Source organism: Rana temporaria, chromosome 1, assembly GCF_905171775.1.
Source record: "Rana temporaria chromosome 1, aRanTem1.1, whole genome shotgun sequence".
In the NCBI taxonomy this organism is placed as follows: domain Eukaryota; kingdom Metazoa; phylum Chordata; class Amphibia; order Anura; family Ranidae; genus Rana; species Rana temporaria.
In genome coordinates, this window is record NC_053489.1 from 659,428,758 (window position 1) to 659,451,286 (window position 22,529).

At 46.8% G+C, this 22,529-nt stretch overlaps 1 protein-coding gene across 1 annotated transcript in view; it reads right to left on the reverse strand.

Moving 5' to 3' along the window:
- Positions 1–22,529, reverse strand: part of ATP6V1B1 (ATPase H+ transporting V1 subunit B1) — a 131,207-nt gene that overhangs the window by 87,158 nt on the left and 21,520 nt on the right. Inside the window, exon 2 of the mRNA XM_040335526.1 lies at positions 600–655. Within this exon, the coding sequence (XP_040191460.1) occupies positions 600–655 (56 nt within the window). The remainder of the gene's footprint in view (positions 1–599; positions 656–22,529) is intronic.

The window sequence follows — 22,529 nt, forward strand, 5'->3', positions numbered from 1 at the left end:
CATATTAGGTCAGCAATGTCACAAATATCCTTGTCACCCCATTGGGCCAGCAGGGATGCGATCATGTAACGGATAGCCCCTCGTAAAGTACTGACCATGCTGCCTTGGTTAAAGTGTGTGTTATGTTAAATCAATGACTTGTATTGTTATGGTTAATACTGCCAGCTGCTAGAGAGAGAGTTACCTGGAGGGGCACATATCTGATATGGGGCCCCCTGCTTCACAGTTACGCCCCTGCTTTAACGTCTTTCTACCTTATCTAAAATGAAAAGAAGTTTGGGCCCAACCTGTGACCCGAGGGCCACATGAGAACCTTTGGTGTGGCCCTCAGACCCAGCAATGGGAGTTCTGATTTGTAATGGGTCAATAATAGCTGTGATCTCTAGCAGTTTCGGGTAACATGTCCCCGGTCTCTGAAGGCTTGACTCCAATCCCAACAACTCCTGTAGCACAGTCTATGACCCTCTAAGCCTTTGACAGTCTCTCTGTTTGCAGCCCTTTTGGTGATATCAGGGGCCGCATCTGAGGCCCCATATATCTTGTAAAGTTGAAAACGATTGATTTTGGTGAAAACACTCTACACCCCCTGGAGCACTCACCTTTACATTGTCCAGCACCACCAGAGGCCCATTCACAGCGCATACTGTCCGATAACCTACGGGAGAGAAAAAAGAAATATATTGGTCTTAGTTTGGGATGTTTGCAGAATGATTGGGAACATCTTCATACAATCTGCCCAATTCATCACTCTTCTCAGTGAGAAGCCTCTTTATTTCCGTTCATGGCCCCATTTGGGAGATTTTAGCTCACTTCCTGTTTTATCAAGAAAGGAAGTCAGGGGAAATTTCTCTAAAATGGGCACAGACGGCAATCAGAGGGTTAACATTAGAGGTTTATTACTACAGTAACTTCACTAGCTGCATGCTTGTTCCAGTTTCTCTAAAGCAGCCTTTTTTCAACCAAGGATCCTCCAGAGCAGGAATCTCCAAACTACCGCCTTCAGGGCCGCCATCAGGGGGGTACAGGCAGTACACCTGTAAGGGGTCCGGAGGTTCCCAGGGGCCCGGAGGCCCACAGGGCCCCAGATGGCAACCCCCGATTTTTTTATTTATTTTTTATAAAAAATATATATATTTTTTTAAATATATTTCTATTTTATTTTTTATTAAAAGGGACAATTTAATTTTTTATTTTTTAGAGGTCCGGAGGTCCCCAGGGGCCCTCTTTTTTTTATAAATGTTTATTGCAACCCCCCTTTTAAAAAAAAAAATATATATATATATTTTTTTTATATATTTTTTTATTAAAGGGCCCAGAGGTCCCCAGGGCCCCGGATTGCTACCCCCTTTTTCTATATATATTTTTCTTTATTTATTCTTTTTTTTGTAAAGGCCCCCCCCACTTTTCAAATCGCGGCAGCCCCCCCCCCCCTGCTTCTCAATTTCAGGCGGCAGCACACACCCCCCGGTTTTCTGCTCCAGGAGGGCCCATGCCTAAAGCTGTGTAAGGGACCCCATAATTCCTGGTTACAGGGAGGGTCGGTATTAGGGTATGAGATATGGGTTACAGGGAGGGTCGGTATTAGGGTATGAGATATGGGTTACAGGGAGGGTCGGTATTAGGGTATGAGATATGGGTTACAGGGAGGGTCGGTATTAGGGTATGAGATATGGGTTACAGGGAGGGTTGGTATTAGGGTATGAGATATGGGTTACAGGGAGGGTTGGTATTAGGGTATGAGATATGGGTTACAGGGAGGGTTGGTATCAGGGTATGAGATATGGGTTACAGGGAGGGTCGGTATTAGAGTATGAAATACGGGTTACAGGGAGGGTTGGTATTAGGGTATGAGATATGGGTTACAGGGAGGGTTGATATTAGGGTATGAGATATGGGTTACAGGGAGGGTTGATATTAGGGTATGAGATATGGGTTACAGGGAGGGATGGTACAAGGAGGGTTGGTATTAGGGTATGAGATATGGGTTACAGGGAGGGTCGGTATTAGAGTATGAGATATGGGTTACAGGGAGGGTTGGTATTAGGGTATGAGATATGGGTTACAGGGAGGGTTGATATTAGGGTATGAGATATGGGTTACAGGGAGGGATGGTACAGGGAGGGTCGGTATTAGGGTATGAGATATGGGTTACAGGGAGGGTCGGTATTAGAGTATGAGATATGGGTTACAGGGAGGGTTGGTATTAGGGTATGAGATATGGGTTACAGGGAGGGTTGATATTAGGGTATGAGATATGGGTTACAGGGAGGGATGGTACAGGGAGGGTCGGTATTAGGGTATGAGATATGGGTTACAGGGAGGGATGGTACAAGGAGGGTTGGTATTAAGGTATGAGATATGGGTTACAGGGAGGGTCGGTACAGGGAGGGTCGGTATTAGGGTATGAGATATAAGTTACAGGGAGTGTCGGTATTAGGGTATGAGATATAAGTTACAGGGAGGGTCGGTATTAGGGTATGAGATATGGGTTACAGGGAGGGTTGGTATTAGGGTATGAGATATGGGTTACAGGGAGGGTTGGTATTAGGGTATGAGATATGGGTTACAGGGAGGGTTGGTATTAGGGTATGAGATATGGGTTACAGGGAGGGTCGGTATTAGGGTATGAAATATGGGTTACAGGGAGGGTTGGTATTAGGGTATGAGATATGGGAACAGGGAGGGTTGGTATTAGGGTATGAGATATGGGTTACAGGGAGGTTCGGTATTAGGGTATGAGATATGGGTTACAGGGAGGGTTGGTATTAGGGTATGAGATATGGGTTACAGGGAGGGTTGGTATTAGGGTATGAGATATGGGTTACAGGGAGGTTCGGTATTAGGGTATGAGATATGGGTTACAGGGAGGGTTGGTATTAGGGTATGAGATATGGGTTACAGGGAGAGTTGGTATTAGGGTATGAGATATGGGTTACAGGGAGGGTTGGTATTAGGGTATGAGATATGGGTTACAGGGAGGGTTGGTATTAGGGTATGAGATATGGGTTACAGGGAGGGTTGGTATTAGGGTATGATATATGGGTTACAGGGAGGGTTGGTATTAGGGTATGAGATATGGGTTACAGGGAGGGTTGGTATTAGGGTATGAGATATGGGTTACAGGAAGGGTTGGTATTAGGGTATGAGATATGGGTTACAGGGAGGGTCGGTATTAGGGTATGAGATATGGGTTACAGGGAGAGTTATTAGATGATAACACAAAAAATATTAGTCAATAATTCAGCCATATTAGTAAATTGACACCCCCTGCATCAAACACAGAGCATTTAAATGTAAAAATGTCCAACCCCACAAAAAAAAATCAATAAATCAATTTCTGACAATGGTATTGGAACATTTTCAAGCAGTAGATTGCGATTTCCTAGACTGGCAGCGTTCCCCTTTTGTGTTATTCTTACATTCTCTGTAAATGTTGCAGACAAATAGACAATTTTCTAAGTTTAAAGTGCATAAGGAAAGTTTTGCTTCGTTGCCGAGCCCCTGACAAGGACGCCTTTTATTTCCAAAGGAGATCCAGCATGAGCGTGAAATTCTGAAACAGATCAAAAACCAGAGAATCCTAGTCCGGAAAACTCAGATTTCAGTAATTGAGGGGTTCAACGGAGCAATAAACAAAACAAAAAAATATATAAGAAAAAAAAAAAAACTTTCCTCTGTAAAATAGGCTTTGTGGGTGGGCTGCATTTTTCGAGGAGGAAAAAGGGAAAAGCTGTTGCGAGTGATTGCCAATTTTGTAAAAGAAAAAAAAAAAATCAAGTCTTTCAGGCTGACCCCCATGCACACACCCACCCAAATTTCACAGTTGCTGTCACAAGTAATCACCATTAGGCCGAGGAATAATGCGTTATTAACTCTCGTCTGGGCGGACAGGAGGGGATCTGACAAAAGAGGAACTAGGTTCGACTTTGTACAGCCACTAATTGTCTTTTTTCTCTGGACATCTGTGCGGCGGTGGGCGATTTCCCTCCCTCCGGGGCGAGGAGAGACACATATTTCTGTCCCCATGAAAGGAGGTGAAATGTAAAATACATAATACCAGCTTATTTATTAAGAAGGAGTCCAGGATTCCATAAAGACACTGTACTGCATTTTACATTTGAAAAAAATTCTGAAGCCTGAAAACCCGACGCCATAAAACGCCTGCTATTGTCTTAATTAGCACGATAAACGGAAAATGGTATTAAATACTTACCGTAATTCTCCTCACCTGGCACCAATCCATGGCAGCATACGTGTGGTAGTAGGCTGTCATGTTGGCGTCAGGAAAGCAAAAAATTATATCAAATACTTAACGTCATTTTCTATACCTGGCGCCAATCCATGGGAGCAAATATGTGGCAGTATGCTGCCATGTTGGTACCAAGAAAACGGAAAATTATATAAAATACTTACCATAATTTTCCTTTCCTAGCGCCAATCCATGGGAGCATACATGTGATAGTATGCTGCCATCCTGGCGCCAGGAAATTAAAAATCATATAAAATACCTACCTTAATTTTCCTTTCCGCTAAACCACGGGAGCATACATGTGGTAGTATGCTACCATGTTGGCACCAGGAAAACTGAAAAGGATATAAAATACTCACCGTAATTTTCCTTTCCTGGCGCCAATCCATGGGAGCATACATGTGATAGTATGCTGCCATGCTGGCATCAGGAAAATTGAAAATTTAATAAAATACTTGCCATAATTTTCCTTACCTGGCACCAATCCATGGGAGCATACATGTGATAGTATGCTGCCATATTGGTACCAAGAAAACAGAAAATTATATAAAATACTTACCATAATTTTCCTTTCCTAGCGCCAATCCATGGGAGCATACATGTGATAGTATGCTGCCATCCTGGCGCCAGGACATGAAAAATCATATAAAATACCTACCTTAATTTTCCTTTCCACCAAACCATGGGAGCATACATGTGATAGTATGCTGCCATTTTGGCACCAGGAAAACTGAAAATTATATAAAATACTCACCGTAATTTTCCTTTCCTAGCGCCAATCCATGGGAGCAAACATGTGATAGTATGCTGCCATGTTGGCACCAGGAAAACTGAAAATTATTGCCATGTTGGCACCAGGTGGTCGGCAAGTGGTTAACCACTTAAGCCCCGGACCTTTAGGCAGCTAAATGCCCAGGCCAGGTTTTGCGATTCGGCACTGCGTCGCTTTAACAGACAATTGCGCGCTCGTGCGACGTGGCTCCCAAACAAAATTGGCGTCCTTTTTTCCCCACAAATAGAGCTTTCTTTTGGTGGTATTTGATCACCTCTGCGGTTTTTATTTTTTGCGCTATAAACAAAAATAGAGCGACAATTTTGAAAAAAATGCAATATTTTTTTACTTTTTGCTATAATAAATATCCCCCAAAAACATATATATAAAAAAAAATTTCCCTCAGTTTAGGCCGATACGTATTTTTCTACCTATTTTTGGTAAAAAAAATTGCAATAAGCGTTTATTGATTGGTTTGCGCAAAATTTATAGCGTTTACAATATAGGGGATATTTTTATTAATTTTTTTTTTTTTTTACTACTAATGGCGGCGATCAGCGATTTTTTTCGTGACTGCGACATTATGGCGGACACTTCGGACAATTTTGACACATTTTTGGGACCATTGTCATTTTCACAGCAAAAAATGCATTTAAATTGCATTGTTTATTGTGAAAATGACAGTTGCAGTTTGGGAGTTAACCACAGGTGGCGCTGAACGTGTTAGGCTTCACCTAGTGTGTGTTTACAACAGTAGGGGGTGTGGCTGTAGGTCTGACGTCATCGATTGTGTCTCCCCTATAAAGGGGATGACACGATCGATGCGCCGCCACAGTGAAGCACGGGGAAGCCGTGTTTACATACGGCTCTCCCCGTTCTTCAGCTCCGGGGAGCGATCGCGACGGAGTGGCTATAAACGATTATAGCCGCGCCGTCGTCCCGGATCGCTCCCCGAGGGAATCCGCCCGCCGCACGTAGCGGGGGGGGGGGGGTCCTGATCGGACCCCCCACCCGCTAGAAGGCAAGGACGTATATATACGCCCTTCTGCCTGTCCGTGCCATTTTGCGGACGTAAATAGTCGTGCGGCGGGCGTTAAGTGGTTAAGGAGTACACAATGTTTTTAAAATTACAACAGTGATAGTGTAAAACAGATTATACGACCAGCCAACATATCATCGAGGTGGTATATAGGCCCTGATCTGTGGGCAGCGATGAGACGGAGGGGGTCATATAGATCAGGATCTCAACTAGTTTCGCTACTCGTGGTAGCTTCGTCAGGAGATATTGGTCTGTACACACAAATTCACTCCTTGGGGGAGTCTGAGCCCCACGTGGAGAAAGAGATCTCACACGGGGTATAAGATGGTAGGGATGCCCCCAGCAAGGTGAGGATCTGGGGGAGAAAAACAGCGCTGGAAGAAGCCAGTTTAAGGGGTACCAGCGGTGAAGGTATATAAATTTAAGACCACTTGTGGCAGGTGTACCATCAAAGTGTGTCCCAGGGCCGGGTGTAGTATGCTACCATGTTGGCACCAGGAAAACTGAAAAGGATATAAAATACTCACCGTAATTTTCCTTTCCTGGCGCCAATCCATGGGAGCATACATGTGATAGTATGCTGCCATGCTGGCATCAGGAAAATTGAAAATTTAATAAAATACTTGCCATCATTTTCCTTACCTGGCACCAATCCATGGGATCATACATGTGATAGTATGCTGCCATCCTGGCGCCAGGAAATGAAAAATCATATAAAATACCTACCTTAACTTTCCTTTCTGCCAAACCACGGGGGCATACATGTGGTAGTATGCTGCCATGCTGGCACCAGGAAAACTGAAAATTATATAAAATACTCACCGTAATTTTCCTTTCCTAGCCCCAATCCATGGGAGCATACATGTGGTAGTGTGCTGCCAAGCTGGCGCCTGGAAAACGAAAAATCATATAAAATACCTACCTTAGTTTTCCTTTCCACCAATCAATGGGAGCATACATGCTGTAGTATGCTGCCATGTTGGCAGGCAGGAAGGGGGTAAAAGTGCCCGGTATTGAAGTGGTTAATTAATAATTATGTAAGTACTAGAAATGGAAGCTCTCTTGGGTTTGGAAAGGATTATACCAAATATAAGCTTATTTATTGAGTCCAAGGCCTTGATAAAGATGGGCGGAGGATCCATCAAAATGCCAGACTCAATCATTTTAATATCATCATATAATCCAAGGGTCCTCAAGTAAGTGAATTCCCCAAATAGTTCTCCATAGAGGTACGAGAAATGGAAGCACTCAATGGCTCTTCAAACACAGATATCAAATAAAAGCTTTTTCATGGATCTCCGTCCATCTTTATCAAGGCCTTATTAACCCCTTAACCCCCGAGCCTCTTTCTGAGATTTGGTGTTTACGAGTTAAAAACATTTTTATTTTTTTTGCTAGAAAATTACTTAGAACCCCCAAACATTATATATTTTTTTTCTAACACCCTAGACAATAAAATGGCGGTCGTTGCAATACTTTTTGTCACACCGTATTTGCGCAGCGGTCTTAAAAGCGCACTTTTTTTTGGGGAAAAAAAACTTTTTTTAAATAAAAAATAAGATAACAGTTAAGTAACTAAGGGCCTAATCCACAAAAACCCGGCGCAACGTAATTTTTCCCATTTAAGTTACACCGCCGCAAAATCTCTACCTAAGTGCCCGATCCACAAAGCACTTACCTAGAAATTTTGAGCGGTGTAACTTAAATCCGTCCGGCGCAAGGCGTTCCTAATCTAATGGGGCGAATCCCATTTAAATTAGGCGCGCTCCCGCGCCGGACGTACTGCGCATGCTCCCGACGCGATTTTCCCGACGTGCTTTGCGCGGTTTTACGTTACGCCAAGTTTTGTGAATCGCGCCGGGTAAAAAAAGTTGCGTCGAAAAAAAAAAAAGATGCGGCGGGAATTTTTTTTTTAAAAAACAAATTGGACAGCGTCGCGGGAAAGAAGGGTCTAGTTTTACATGGTGTACTAACTTTACACTTTGTAAAAGCAGCCCTAATTTTGCGAAGGCAAACTAACACTTACGGAGAAAAAACGAAGCGTAAAAGCTTTGTGGATCTCCGTAAGTGCTAATTTGCATACCCAAAGCGGCATTTCGACGAGAAATGCCCCCAGCGGCGGATGCGGTACTGCATCCTAAGATCCGGCAGTGTAAGTCCCTTACACATGTCGGATCTTCTGCCTATCTATGGTAAACTGATTCTGTGGACCAGTTCCATAGATAGAAACAGGGAAACGACGGCATATCAGTAGATACGCCGGCGTATCCCTTTTGTGGATTAGGCCCTAAAAAAAAATTTATATTGTGAAAGATAGTAAGTAAGATAGTGATACCCAACATGTGACGCTTCAAAATTGCGCCCGCTCGTGGAATGGCGACAAACTTCTACCCTTAAAAATCTCTATAGGCGACGTTTAAAAAATTCTACAGGTTGCATGTTTTGATTTACAGAGGAGGTCATATGCGGGCGCTGCTCACGTATGCGTTCTCTTCTGCATGCGAGCTCGGTGGGACAGGGCACTTTAACCACTAGGCAACCAGCCGCCGCAGTTATAGGGCGGCAGGGCGGCTCGGCTGCGCGAAATCACATAGATATACGTCATTTCGCATTTCAGCCCTTAGGGGAGCGTGCCTGCTCGCCAGTGGTGCCGACGTGCGTGCCCGGCGGGCGCGATCACCCCTGGGCACTCGCGATCGCTCGTTCGTTACAGAACACACAGCTCCCGGTCCTGTCAGGGGGAGAAATGCTGATCTTATACAATGTATGAACAGCGATCTGTCATTTCCCCAAGTCAGTCCACCCCCCCTACAGTTAGAACACACCCAGGGAACATAATAAACCCCTTCCTCGCCCCCTAGTGTTAACCCCTTGCCAGTGACATTTTTACAGTAATCAATGCATTTTTATAGCACCGATCGCTATAAAAATGCCAATGGTCCCAAAAATGTGTCTAAAGTGTCCGATGTGTCCGCCATAATGTCTCAGTACCGAAAAAAAAATCGCTGATCGGCGCCATTACTAGTAAAAAAATATATATTTATAAAAATGCCATAAAACGTATCACCTATTTTGTAAACGCTATAACTTTTGTGCGAACCAATCAATAAATGCTTATTGAGATTTTTTTTTTACCAAAAATATGTAGAAGAATACGTATCGGCCTAAACTGAGGAAATAAAATCCCCCCCCCTCTCCGGCCGGCGTCTTAATTCCAAGTGTGGGCACCCGGCCGTGACAGCTTTCGGCTTCACGGCCGGGCACCCACTGCGCATGTGCGAGCATCAGTGCGCATGCGCGAGCGGCGCCGCACCATGCAATTGGACAGGCGATCGCCTGGGACCTGTCACGTGTCCCAGGTGATCGCCTACAGGGAGGGGCTGCAGAAAGGCGATTAGGCTTATTCGCCTTAGCAGCCCCTCGGCGGAAGGAGGAAGTGGGACAGGAAGTCCCACTCCTCCTGAAGCCCCTACTCACCCCCCAAAAAAATACATGCCAAATGTGGCATGTAAAGGGGGCGAGGAGTGGATTAAGCGGAAGTTCCACTTTTGGGTGGAACTCTGCTTTAAGGCTTACCTGTGGGTGCAAGAAATATCTCCTTAACCTACACGGTTATGGAGATATTTTCCAAAAAAACGGGCACTGATGTCTCCCGCGCATGTGCACTGAGCGTGCCGTTAGTGAAGGCGATCATGCCGTCACTGCCGGCTCCCGTGCGCATGCGTGGGAGTGATGTCATCGTGGCTCCAGCCAGTCACACCGCCGGAGCAGCGATACACAGAAGTCACTCCGGGAGAGATGGCGGCATCGGAGGAGGCGAAAGAGGAATGCTTCGATCTCAGGTAAGTACTACATAATGAGCTAGTATGCTATGCATACTAGCTCATTGTGCCTTTGTCTTGCAGGCTCTTTTTTATTCTAGAGGAGGGTTTACTTCCTCTTTAAGAGCTATGGGCAGAAGTGGCGTTTTGACGTCGCTTCCGCCCTGCTGTGATATGGAGACGGGTGGGGGCCATCTTCCCCTCACTCGTCTCCATACACAGCAAGGGAGAAGACCCGATCGCCTCTGTCGCTGCCGACGGCTCCAGTAAGCTGCCGAGGGCACCGGAGTGTGGCTGGAGGGGGGCCCTCTCCCTCCACCGATAAAAGTGATCTTGCGGCGAATCCGCCACAGAGACTACTTTTATCTTGTAGCGGACCGCCCGCTGAAGAAGAGGATACCGGGGTTATTGTAGCTAGCTGCTGCCATAACGATATTCTTCCTCAAACAGCCAACGTATAACGTATATATATATATATATATATATGTATATATAGGGCCAAATCCACGTAGCCTGGCGTATTGTTGCATCCGGCGTAGCGTATCTCTGATACACCACGCCGCCGTAACGTTCAGCGTATTTTCCTTATCCTTAAAGAATATGCGCTGAAAGTTACGGTGCTGTAGTGTAACTTTGGCGGCGTAAGGGCGCGCAATTCAAATGGATGTGATGGGGGCGTGTTTTATGTAAATACGTCTTGACCCGACGTAAATGACGTTTTTTTTTTACGGCGCATGCGCCGTCCGTTGGGGTTTCCCAGTGCGCATGCTCGAAATTAACCCGCAACAAGCCAATGCTTACGACGTGAACGTCATTTTACGCAAAGCCCTATTCGCGAACGATTTACACAAACGACGTAAAAAATTAAAATTTCGGCGCGGGAACGACGGCCATACTTAACATAGGATATGCCTCATAGAGCAGGGGTAACTATACGGCGAAAAAAGCCTTACAGAAACAACGTAAAAAAATGCGCCGGCCGGACGTACGTTTGTGGATTGGCGTATCTAGCTAATGTGCATACTCGACGGGGAAATCGACGGAAACGCCACCTAGCGGCCAGCGTAAAAATGCACCTTAGATCCGACGGCGTACTAAGATGTACGCCAGTCGGATCTAGCACAGCTTCAGACGTATCTTGTTTTGTGGATACAAAACAAAGATACGCCAGAGCAAAATAGATACGCCAGTGTAACTACTTTGAGGATCTGGCCCATAATGTTTGGGGGTTCTGAGTATTTTTCTAGCAAAAAGTCTGGCCGGTCGTATCTATGCACCTGATTCAGTTACGCATAGATTTCCCTTAGATCCGACTGGCGTAAGTCTCTAACGCCGTCGGATCGTAACTGCATATTTACGCTGGCCGCTAGGGGCGTGTACGCTGATTTACGCTTAGAAATATGTAAATCAGCTAGATACGCCAATTCACGAACGTACGCCCGGCCGACGCAGTACAGATATGCCGTTTACGTTAGACTTTTCCCGGCGTAAAGTTACCCCTGCTATATGGTGGCGTAAGTGCGGCGTACCAATGTTAAGTATGGCCCTCGTTCCCGCGCCAAATTTTGAATTTTTTACGTCGTTCGCGTAATTCGTCCGTGAATGGGGCTGGACGTCATTTACATTCACGTCGAAACCAATGACGTCCTTGCGGCGTACTTTGGAGCATGCGCACTGGGAAATTCCCCGGACAGCGCATGCGCCGTTCGTGAAAAACATCAATCACGTCGGGTCAGGGTTAATTTACATAACACACGCCCACCTCTTCACAATTTGAATTAGGCCTATTTACACTACGCCGCCGCGTAGAATACGGCACTTGCCTGTAAAAGTTGCGGAGGCGTAGCGTAATTAGGATACGTTACGCCCGCACAAACATACGCCATTCTACGTGAATCTACCCCTTGGATTCTATTTTGTTAAAAATGTATATTTAAAATTTACCAAAATAAAAATAAGAACTTTTTTAGTTTGATGTTTTTTTATATATAAATTAGTAAAGAAAAAAAAATATCCCCACGATAGCTCTAGGTTTCCTTCAGGAAGCCAGCTTCCCTTTCTGGGAGAATAAACTGCTGAGGAGGACGTTAAAGTCCTTTCCCTGGAAGTATTCAGCTTTTTAGCTGCTCCGTTTTGCCCTTTGCTCCACAGCCATTGTGCAAAGTGTCAGTCTGGACTGTGTTGTCAAGCTCGGCCCGCCTATCCTGAGCCAGAATCCCCTGTGAAAGGCCCGGCGGGGAATCTCAAACTATTCCACTAATTAACAGCGCGGCTCAGGGTTCCCATACACACCTGCATGGTCATGTGAGCGAGGCCAAAGAAAAGGCCCATAGAAAAGCCCAGGGACTGGCCATGCGTGAAGAGGCTGGAACAAACAGGGGGGACCCAGCAGCCGCAGCGAAGGCTTGGCCAAGACCAGATCCAGACGCACAGTCCGTGCCTTTCTTTTCGCATCTCGGGAAAAGATTAATTTGCGAGTGTCAACGCTTCTTTTGTGGTTGTCCTGTTTGTGTGGCCTTTTGTTTGCGGCTCACATGTCGGGCCCTTCCTCACCTATCCAACGCAGCTCCTCCAGTTGTCGGCGGTCCCCGCTTTCCAGGGACATCTAGAGGGTTCTGGAATCTTGTCTCCGTAAATGTGCTACAACTTCAGTACTGGAAGAAAGGGGCACGCGTGCAACACAACAATGAGGCATTGTACTTTCAGGATGTAAATCCTAACTGAAGAAACCATTGTGTACCATTAAGGCCTCGTACACACGACGGGACATGTCCGATGAAAACGGTCCGCGGACCGTTTTCATCGGACATGTCCGCTGCCGGATTTTGGTCTGATGGCTGTACACACCATCAGACCAAATTTCCCGTGGACAGCGAACGCAGTGACGTAGCCACGCCGTCGCCACGACGATGACGCGACGACGTGCGCGACCCTGGAAGGTCAATGCTTCCACGCATGCGTCGAATCACTTCGACGCATGCGAGGGTTTTCGGCCGACCGGACATGTCCGGTGAGTCGTACAGACGACCGAACATGTCCGACGGACAGGCTTCCAGCGGACATGTTTCTTAGCATGCTAAGAAACATTTGTCCGCTGGAAACCTGTCCGATCCGCCGGAAAATTGTCCGGTCGGCCGTACACACGACCGAACATGTCCGCGGAAACTGGTCCGACAGACCAGTTTCAGCAGACATGTTCCGTCGTGTGTACGAGGCCTAACAATTTACAGTTTTAGAAATACAGTGGAACCTTGGTACGAGTAACGTGGTTAACGAGCCTTTTGGAAGATGAGCAACTTTAACCACGTGCTATTCGGCCATCGACTATTGACGGCCATAAGGTGGCTCTACAATGCCGAGAGGCCGTCAATATATGGCCTCTGGCCTCCCGCCGCGGCGTCACTCAGGTGCCGATGCTCGTGCCTAGCGGCCGCGATGTCCGCCAAGCACCCGCGATCGGCAGTCACAGAGCCAGGGACGCGGATCTCTGTGTGTGTAAACAGAGATCCACGTCCTGTCAGGGAGAGGAGACCGATGGTGTGTCCCTTGTACATAGGGACAACCATCGGTCACCTCCCCCAGTCAGTCCCCTCCCCTCACAGTAAGAATCACCTAGCAGGGAACACATTTAACCCCTTGATTGCCCCTTAGTGTTAACCCCTTCACATTTATACAGTAATCAGTGCATATTTATAGCATTGTTCGCTGTATAAATGTGAATGGTCCCAAAAATGTGTCAAAAGTGTCCGATGTGTCCGCCGTAATATTGCAGTCCTGACAAAAATTGCAAGTTCGCAGCCATTACCAGTAAAAAAAAAAAAAAAATGTAATTTTTCTACCCCTATTTTGTAGACCAGGGATATGCAATTAGCGGACCTCCAGCTGTTGCAGAACTACAAGTCCCATGAGGCATAGCAAGACTCTGACAGCCACAAGCATGACACCCAGAGGCAGAGGCATGATGGGCTTTGTAATTTTGCAACAGCTGGAGGTCCGCTAATTGCATATCCCTGTTGTAGGCGCAATAACTTTTGCGCAAACGAATCACTTTACGCTTATTGCGATTTTTTTTACCAAAAATATGTAGAAGAATACATATCGGCCTAAACTGAGAAAAAAAAATTGTTTTTTTTTTTTTTTTTTTAAATGGGATATTTATTATAGCAAAAAGTAAAAAATGTTGTATTTTTTTCAAAATTGTCTTTTTTTTGTTTATAGCGCAAAAAACAAAACAAAAAAAAATGAAGAGATGATCAAATACCACCAAAAGAAAGCTCTATTTGTGGGAAAAAAAGGACGTCAATTTTGTTTGGGAGCCACGTCGCACGACCGCGCAATTGTCATTCAAAGCGTGACAGTGCTGAAAGCTGAAATTTTGCCTGGGCAGGAAGGGGGTATATGTGCCCAGTAAGTAAGTGGTTAAAAAAAAATTCTGACTCGGTTTGCGAGTGTTGTCTCGCAAAACGAGCAGAATTCAAGCTAATGGGGAGTGCAGTATCAGACTTGGCCTGAGGTTGCGGGGGCGCTGGAGCCGAGCGGAGTCAATCAAAGCCGTTCAGGAATACTCGGAAATACTCCGTTCCCGGGTGTTTCCGAGTCTTTCCGAGGGTTTCCAAGGTCAGCCGAGCTGTCCCAGATAATTTCCAAGGTCAGCCGAGCTGTCCCCGATAATTTCCAAGGCTCCCCCATGCCCCCCCCCCACCTCTGGCCACATGCGGTATTGCATGCAATTGAATTTAATGCGGAACAAGTTATCTTCGTTTCCATTGACTTCTATAGGGAAACTCGCTTTGATATGCGAATGCTTTGGATTACAAGAATTCTCCTGGAACGGATTATGTTTGTAATCCAAGGTTCTACTGTAAAGCACTATTTTCACTTCTCATCCTTTGTTGTATCTCAGCACTGCTAATTTTATGAAACTTATTTTCAGCCACTTCCTGTCTAAATGCACTCTAGCAATGGCTGCATGGCCTTTCTCTGGGTGGGCTTCCCGATGGTGGCCATGGTGGAACATGCCTGTGTAATGTGCATGTAGGTAGGGGGCAGTGAGGTGTGTCCGCATCAGCATTATGATTGCCCTCAAAAGGGCGGTTGCATTTGTAAGATTAGATGTCCATCCGCTCCCCTTTACATTAGATGTCAAGATCCACCAGACCATCAGAAGTTGAGTCCCCCACTCTCCATTACATCACAGTGCACCCCCCTTTCCTTATGCTGCTGCTGGGAAGAAGCTGGATGCATTGCTTGAAAGCAGAAAGTAAGGGTCTGGAGTAGGATCAGAGGAGGGCTGGAGCTCTTCTGCAGCTGCAGGAGAGGTGCAAGGGCCACATGAAATGGCCTGGAGGGCTGAATTCAGCCTGCGGGCCTTGTGTTTGACACCTGTGCCCTAGAGGAAACCTACAAATAATGCTTCCAGGAAAATCTCTGTGCAATGCTTCAAATCCAGTGGCGTCACTAGAGGGGGGCAAAGGGGGCCATGGCCCCCCAACATTATACTGTGCCCCCAATTAAAATAAACGGACTCTGGGACTGGGAACAGTCTGGAATGCAGGGGACAGGGATAGACTGAGCCGCCAAAGCGCTGGCTCCAGCTCCTCCTCCACCTGACTTCATTCCTGGCCACTGTTTGCTAGAGCCGCCTGGCGTCTAACAACCAGTGACTTCAGAGCCAGCATTAGTAGTTCTCTCTCCCCTCCCTCCTCTCTCACACGCGATGGGTGAGGAGACACAGGCGATCGGCTCCTTCTCCCCTCCCTCCTCTCTTGTACGGGATGGGATAGGAGACACATGCGATCTGCTCCTTCTCACTCCCCTCTCTATATGTATATATAAATAGTTTTTTGTAGTTAGCCCCCCTACTTTTGTCCCTGTGCCCCCCCCCCCCCTTAAATATGAAAGCTGGAGATGGCACTGTTCAAATCCATTAAGAGGAGGGAAGGATGGTGTTGAATGTGTGTGCGGTTCCTCTGTCTGTTGGGTGGGCCCCATGAAAAAGTCCAAGCTCTACAGACAAGATAATGTCTTCCAACTAGGGTGACCACGTGTCCCGGATTTCCCGGAACAGTCCCGCATTTTGCAGGTCTGTCCCGGGCACCTTCATTCCAGGACAATACAGTGTCCCGGAATGAAACTGACACAGCCACCCCCCCGGGCCAATCTGATTCCCCCAAAAAAGGCTGCCACATCACCGCTTTACTCACTGACAGGACTTGTCCTGGCCGGGAACGCCTGGAGGTGCACAGTCCCCGCCCCCTGCTTGTGATTGGAGAAATCATAAATCCCGCCTCTTGTGGGAAGGGGGGGGTGTCCCTGAATGGTAGTTTGGAAATGTGGTCACCCTACTTCCCGACCCGTCCCAGACATCTGCATGTCTATGGCTAGCCTTGGTTTCCATGTGATTTCTAGACCGTGATCCAGATTCTTAAAAGGTTTACGACGGCGCAAAGCCATTTGCGCCGTCGTAAGTCCTAATCTGGCCCGGTGTATCTATGCGACTGATTCTTAGAATTAGTTACGCATAGATATCCCTTAGATCTGACAGGCGTAAGGCTCTTACGCTGTCAGATCTTAAATGCAATTTTTTTTCCCGCCGCTAGGTGTCGCCTCGTCGTTTTCCCCGTCGTCTATGCAAATTAGCTATTTGCGCCGATTCCCGAACGTACGCGCGGACGACGCACTGAATTTACGACGTTTCCGTAAGCGTAAACTTACCCCTGCTATATGAGGGGCAAGTTTACGAAGGTCTGTCGTATGCCATGTTAAGTATGGCGTCGGGTCAGCGTCGTCTTTTTCCGTCGTTTTCGTAAGTCGTTCGCGAATACGGCTTTACGTCAATGACGCTCACGTCGGCGTCATTGACGTTTTCCGTCGTGAGCTGGAGCATGCGCACTGGGCTATTTTTATGCCAGTTCGATCGTCGCGGGGGCGCGCTTAATTTAAATACAAGCCGCCCCCTTTGAATTACGCGGCCTTACGCCGGGCCATTTACACTACACCGCCGCAAATTACGGAGCAAGTGCTTGGAGAATACGGCACTTGCTCCAGTAATTTGCGGCGGCGTAGTGTAAATGGCTTACACTACGCAAACGCCGATTCTATGAGAATCTGGCCCCTAGAATGCAGATTTTGGAATCTGGACGTTCTCCTGCCTGGAAAATTTCCCAGTTCTTGAACATAAAATTGCTGAAGCTTTGCAACAGCTGCGGTTTTTTCCCCGTCAGATAAAACATAGCTTCCTCTTAGAAAAGGGAGCGGTTTTAGCATAAGAATTTATGTGGGTAATGAGGCTCAGAAAAGTCACTGCCTCTAAAGCTGGTTCACAGGACTGCGCTCTCTCCACAGAACGCACAACATTGTTTATCCAAAATAGCTAAACAAGCGAAGTGCGTGGCGACTTGTCAGTCGTTCGGCTCCCGTTCAAGTCCGACATTCTTTCTCGGGGGGAACAGACAATGGCCAGGGATGGGGACTCGTTGCCAAGAGGCAAAGCTGCCAAGCCGGGAGAGTGAGCCAAGTGGAAGTAGGGGGGTGGGACTCGTCAAAGGCAAATGATTAGGGAAGGTGCCAGAGAGCAGTGACTTTGATGTACATGGAGGCAAGGGGCCACCCATCAGTGGGCAGCTGCCAACCAACCAAACTTCTATCCCAGCGAGCAAAGGATTCTGGGTCCTGGGATCAGCAAGCAGAGACCGAACAAGCTGAATAAATAAACGCTTGTCTGACTCAATGCAGCTAAATATGGAAGAGCAACTAAAATCATTAGCCATTGATCACTTGCTTTGGAACACACAATCGTTGATTTACTTAAAGCGGATCTCCACCCTAAAGTGAAGTCGCGCTAATCGGCACCCGCCCCCCCTCCGGTGTCACATTTGACACCTTTCAGGGGGAGGGGGGTGCAGATACCTGTCTACAGACAGGTATCTGCACCCACTTCCGGCCCTACGATACGGGCAAAGGACAGGTTTTTTTCCTGGCTTCCCGTCCGTCCCCCGTTGTATGCTGGGAATACTCGGCTCCCAGCACACAGCGTTAGCCAATTGGCGGGCGCAGCGCGACTCGCGCATGCGCCGTAGGGAACCGGGCAGTGAAGCCAGAGCGCTTCACTTCCTGGTTCCCTCACCGTGGATGGAGGGGGGAGCAGCAGGGTGACGAGCGATCGCTCGTCCTCTTCTGCGGATGCCGCTGGACTCCAGGACAGGTAAGTGTCCTAATATTAAAAGTCAGCAGCTGCAGTATTTGTAGCTGCTGGCTTTTAATATATTTTTTTAGTGGCACATCCGCTTTAAGACAAATAGACTGTGCACTTTGCAAGTGCGGTTGCTTCATAACTTAGTAAGGCCCCTTTCACACTGGGGCGTTTTTCGAGCGTTATTCGAGCGTTATTCAAGCATTTTTCTAGCGTTATTCGAGCGTTGTTCGAGTGTTATTCAAGCGTTTTTCTAGCGTTATTCGAGCGTTATTCAATCGTTTTTCGAGCGTTATTCGAGCGTTATTCAATCGTTTTTCGAGCGTTATTCGAGTGTTATTCAAGCGTTTTTCTAGCGTTATTCGAGTGTTATTCAAGCGTTTTTCTAGCGTTATTCGAGTGTTATTCAAGCGTTTTTCGAGTGTTATTCGAGTGTTATTCGAGCGTTGTACGAGCGTTATTTGAACGTTGTTCGAGCGTTATTTGAACGTTGTTCGAGTGTTATTTGAGCGTTATTCAAGCGTTTTTCGAGCGTTAGGCCCCTTTCAGACTGGGGCGGGAGCCGCGGTGGCGGTATAACGCCGCGGGAATCAGCCGCTAGCGGTGCGGTATTAACCCCCGCTAGCGGCCGATAAAGGGTTAATACCGCCCGCAATGCGCCTCTGCAGAGGCGCATTGCGGCGGTATTGCCGCGGTTTCCCATTGTTTTAAATGGGAAGGAGCGGTATACACGCCGCTCCTCTCACCGCTCCAAAGATGCTGCTGACAGGAGATTTTTTTCTCTCCCGCCAGCGCATCGCCTCAGTGTGAAAGCCCTCCGGCTTTCACATTGAGGTAGCTGGGCAGGAGTTTTTCAGGCGGTATAGCAGCGCTGTACCGCCTGAAAAACTCCTCAGTGTGAAAGGGGTCTAAAGTTTTAGGGCATTTTTGCAGTGCCTCAGTGTGAAAGGGTAAGGCCTTTTTACAGCGATTTCAATTCATTTCAATGGAGAGGGGCGTTTTTGGAGCGTTTTTTTAAGCGCCCAAAAGCTGCTCCAAAGATGCTGCTTGCAGGGTCCATTGAGATGCATGGAGAGCGTTTTATGAGCGTTTTAGTAGCGCTATTTTTAACACTAAAACGATGTAAAAACGCTTCAGTGTGAAAGGGGTCTAAATGAGGGGAAGCACTGCTGACGTCCATCATCCAATCACGTGCAAGCAAAAATTCAATTTTTTTATTTCCCTAGTGAATGGGTTTTCCTTGCAAAGTGAAGCTTCATCTCATTTAGACCCCTTTCACACTGGAGCGGTTTGCAGGCGATATTGCGCTAAAAATAGCGCCTGCCAACCGACCCTAAACAGCTGCTGCTGTTTCCCCAGTGTGAAAGCCCCATTAGCAGGACGGGAAAAAAAATCCTGCTAGCTGCATCTTTGGAGCGGTTCACCTTCACCTTCACCGCTCCCGCCCATTGAAATCAATGGGACAGCGCGGCTATACCGCCGGCAATGTGCCTCCGCAAAGGGCGCATTGCGGGCGGTTTTAACGCTTTCTCACCCGCTAGCGGGTCGGTTTTACGTCGCAGTGTCAGGACGCCCACTAACACACAGCTCCTTTCTCTATCTGCAAAGTAGAGAGCGTCCTGACTTGCCTGCTCGCCCCCTCCCCCCTCAAGTGACTTTCTCCACACCAGGAAGAAAGCCTCGCATTACTGTGTGGAGTTACAGACAGAAGAACAGGAAGTGAGGATTTCTCAGAAGAAATAAGGACATTTAAACGCAAAATGGAAGGATGAGGTAAGTGAAGGAGGACTGCACTGAGGTAAAGGAAGCTATTTAGGGGGGGGAAAAAACTCCTTTACAACCCCTTTAAGTGTTGTTGGAAGCAGGACTGTTTCCCTATCGATACGCCGGGATCTGCTATTTCTCCTTGTACTTCTATCACCACAAAGTTTTATTGTTTTTACCCGGCTGGGTAATAAAGAGCACAGAAAAAGACACCTGTCGTGGACATTCTGTTACTGCTACATTCACTATACACCCCTAAAATGGCGGAGGAGCCATGAGGTAACATGCCACCCAAAACAAACCAGCAGCTCCTTCGGGAGTAGTGCTACATAGGCAAGGATTAAAGATAAAGAAGCTGAATGCTCTGTAAGTGATTACATCAGCTGCTGAAAGTGTTTAAAAAAACTCAGGGATTAATATCACTTTAATCTGGCCATATACATTTTAATCTGATTGTACAAGCTCATTTAGATCTACTAGGGCCTGTCTGATTGGATACAGAATACATGTATTGCTTAGGCTGGCCAGTACATGGCATTTTATGTAAGTCTAGAATGAATTATGTACATTGAAATTGTAATGTGTATGTCCAATTGGTTGTGACGTGTGGCTCCTGTTTACTGATCATCCAGACACAGCAAGAAATATAACAATGAAATTATGGCCTGATCAGTCCCTCTTATTTTATTAAACACGTTGGGATGGTTGTTGTCTGTCATCCTCCTCGGTGTGAGTGAAGTGACGAGGGTGGAGAGTGGCGTGGTGTGAAGTTGTACACGCACCTTCACACTTGTCAGAAAGGAGGTCAGCGGGGTGACGAGCGCACAGATTGGGGGGCTGCTGGCCGGGGCAGGAACAAAGCCAGGAATGTGTTCAGCTTTAGCTAGATCTCCGTAATCTCTGGTAATGGTAATGGCATCTGTCAGGCTAAGGCAGTGATTTCCCCTTTAACAATTAGCCAATCAGTAGAGAGCCGGGAACAGGGAGCTGATGTGGAGATGCAAAGGGGACTTACTGTGCTCACATACTGGGGCTTAGTTGTAAAAATGTAACTCTATGTATGCCAGAAAAAAAAAAAAACCCAGAGGATGACTAGACTTTAGGAGTTATAACAAAAGGACAGGGCCGTCTTTAATGTTGATTGGACACTGGGCAAAAAAGTTCTCCCCCCCCCCCCCCCCCCCCCAGTGTTGCCAACCTAATAGATTGAAATTTACTGGCACGACACCCGAAATTTACTGGCGCAGCCACGTTTTTACTGGCATTTCACAAAAGTTACTAAATTACATTTTTAGGTGCAAATTTCAGTATTTAGGCTACAAACAAGTACGCTAGGCAAATAATACAGTAAGAAAAAATTGCGCTTATCCGGAGAAAGGGTTAATGCATATAAATTAATACAACATAAGACAAAAGGATATATAAACCAAGAGGAAAATATATGTATGGAAGGGAAGGCAGCAGTTTCTAGTGCCGAGGCACAAAATATAAAGACTAGAGAAAGGAAGGGGTTAAAACTGCGCCATAGCACCCAGACTCATTAATTAAAAAGTCAATTGGAAAAAATCAGGATTTGGAAAAAGAAAGTCTATAAAATTTTCCAGGGATTCCACGATACTGGTGTATGGGATAGTGGATCCTACCCAGATGATCCACAATTGTTCGTGTGTAGCCAAGTTACCAGAGTCATGAGCTGCTTACCAGATCATAGACTTAAAACAGCGGTCGACTGTGACCCAGCCGCGGCCTTTGAGGAAAGCAGGGGGGGGGGGGGAAGCCCACTTCCTGGATATGTCGATCTCTCCCCTGACACACAGAGCTGTAAGTGACGGTCCACCGTGATAAACAGCACTCAAAATGTGAAATCCCACCACCGGTAATAGGAGCAGCTTACCAGAGCTTCAATCTTAAACCACAGTCGGCTGTGACCCAGCCGCGGCCTTTGGGGAGATCCCACTCCCTAGATGGAAGCACCACTTGCACCCTCGATATTATAGAATGATGTCACCGCACAAAAAAGGGAAACAGCAGACATAGCATAATTCCGTGGGATAGGGTATTTAATAAAACCATAAAACAATAAAAGGTTTACTCACATTCGGAGAAAAACACAAGGAGCATTCAAATTTGCCGGCCGGCGAGTATCAGAGCAATGCCCGTATACCAAACGTGATGACGTCACCGCACGTCCTCCCAGACGCGTTTCGTCATTGGACGTTATCAATGGGATTGATAACGTCCAATGACGAAACGCGTCTGGGAGGACGTGCGGTGACGTCATCACGTTTGGTATACGGGCATTGCTCTGATACTCGCCGGCCGGCAAATTTGAATGCTCCTTGTGTTTTTCTCCGAATGTGAGTAAACCTTTTATTGTTTTATGGTTTTATTAAATACCCTATCCCACGGAATTATGCTATGTCTGCTGTTTCCCTTTTTTGTGCGGTGACATCATTCTATAATATCGAGGGTGCAAGTGGTGCTTCCATCTAGGGAGTGGGATCTCCCCAAAGGCCGCGGCTGGGTCACAGCCGACTGTGGTTTAAGATTGAAGCTCTGGTAAGCTGCTCCTATTACCGGTGGTGGGATTTCACATTTTGAGTGCTGTTTATCACGGTGGACCGTCACTTACAGCTCTGTGTGTCAGGGGAGAGATCGACATATCCAGGAAGTGGGCTTCCCCCCCCCCCCTG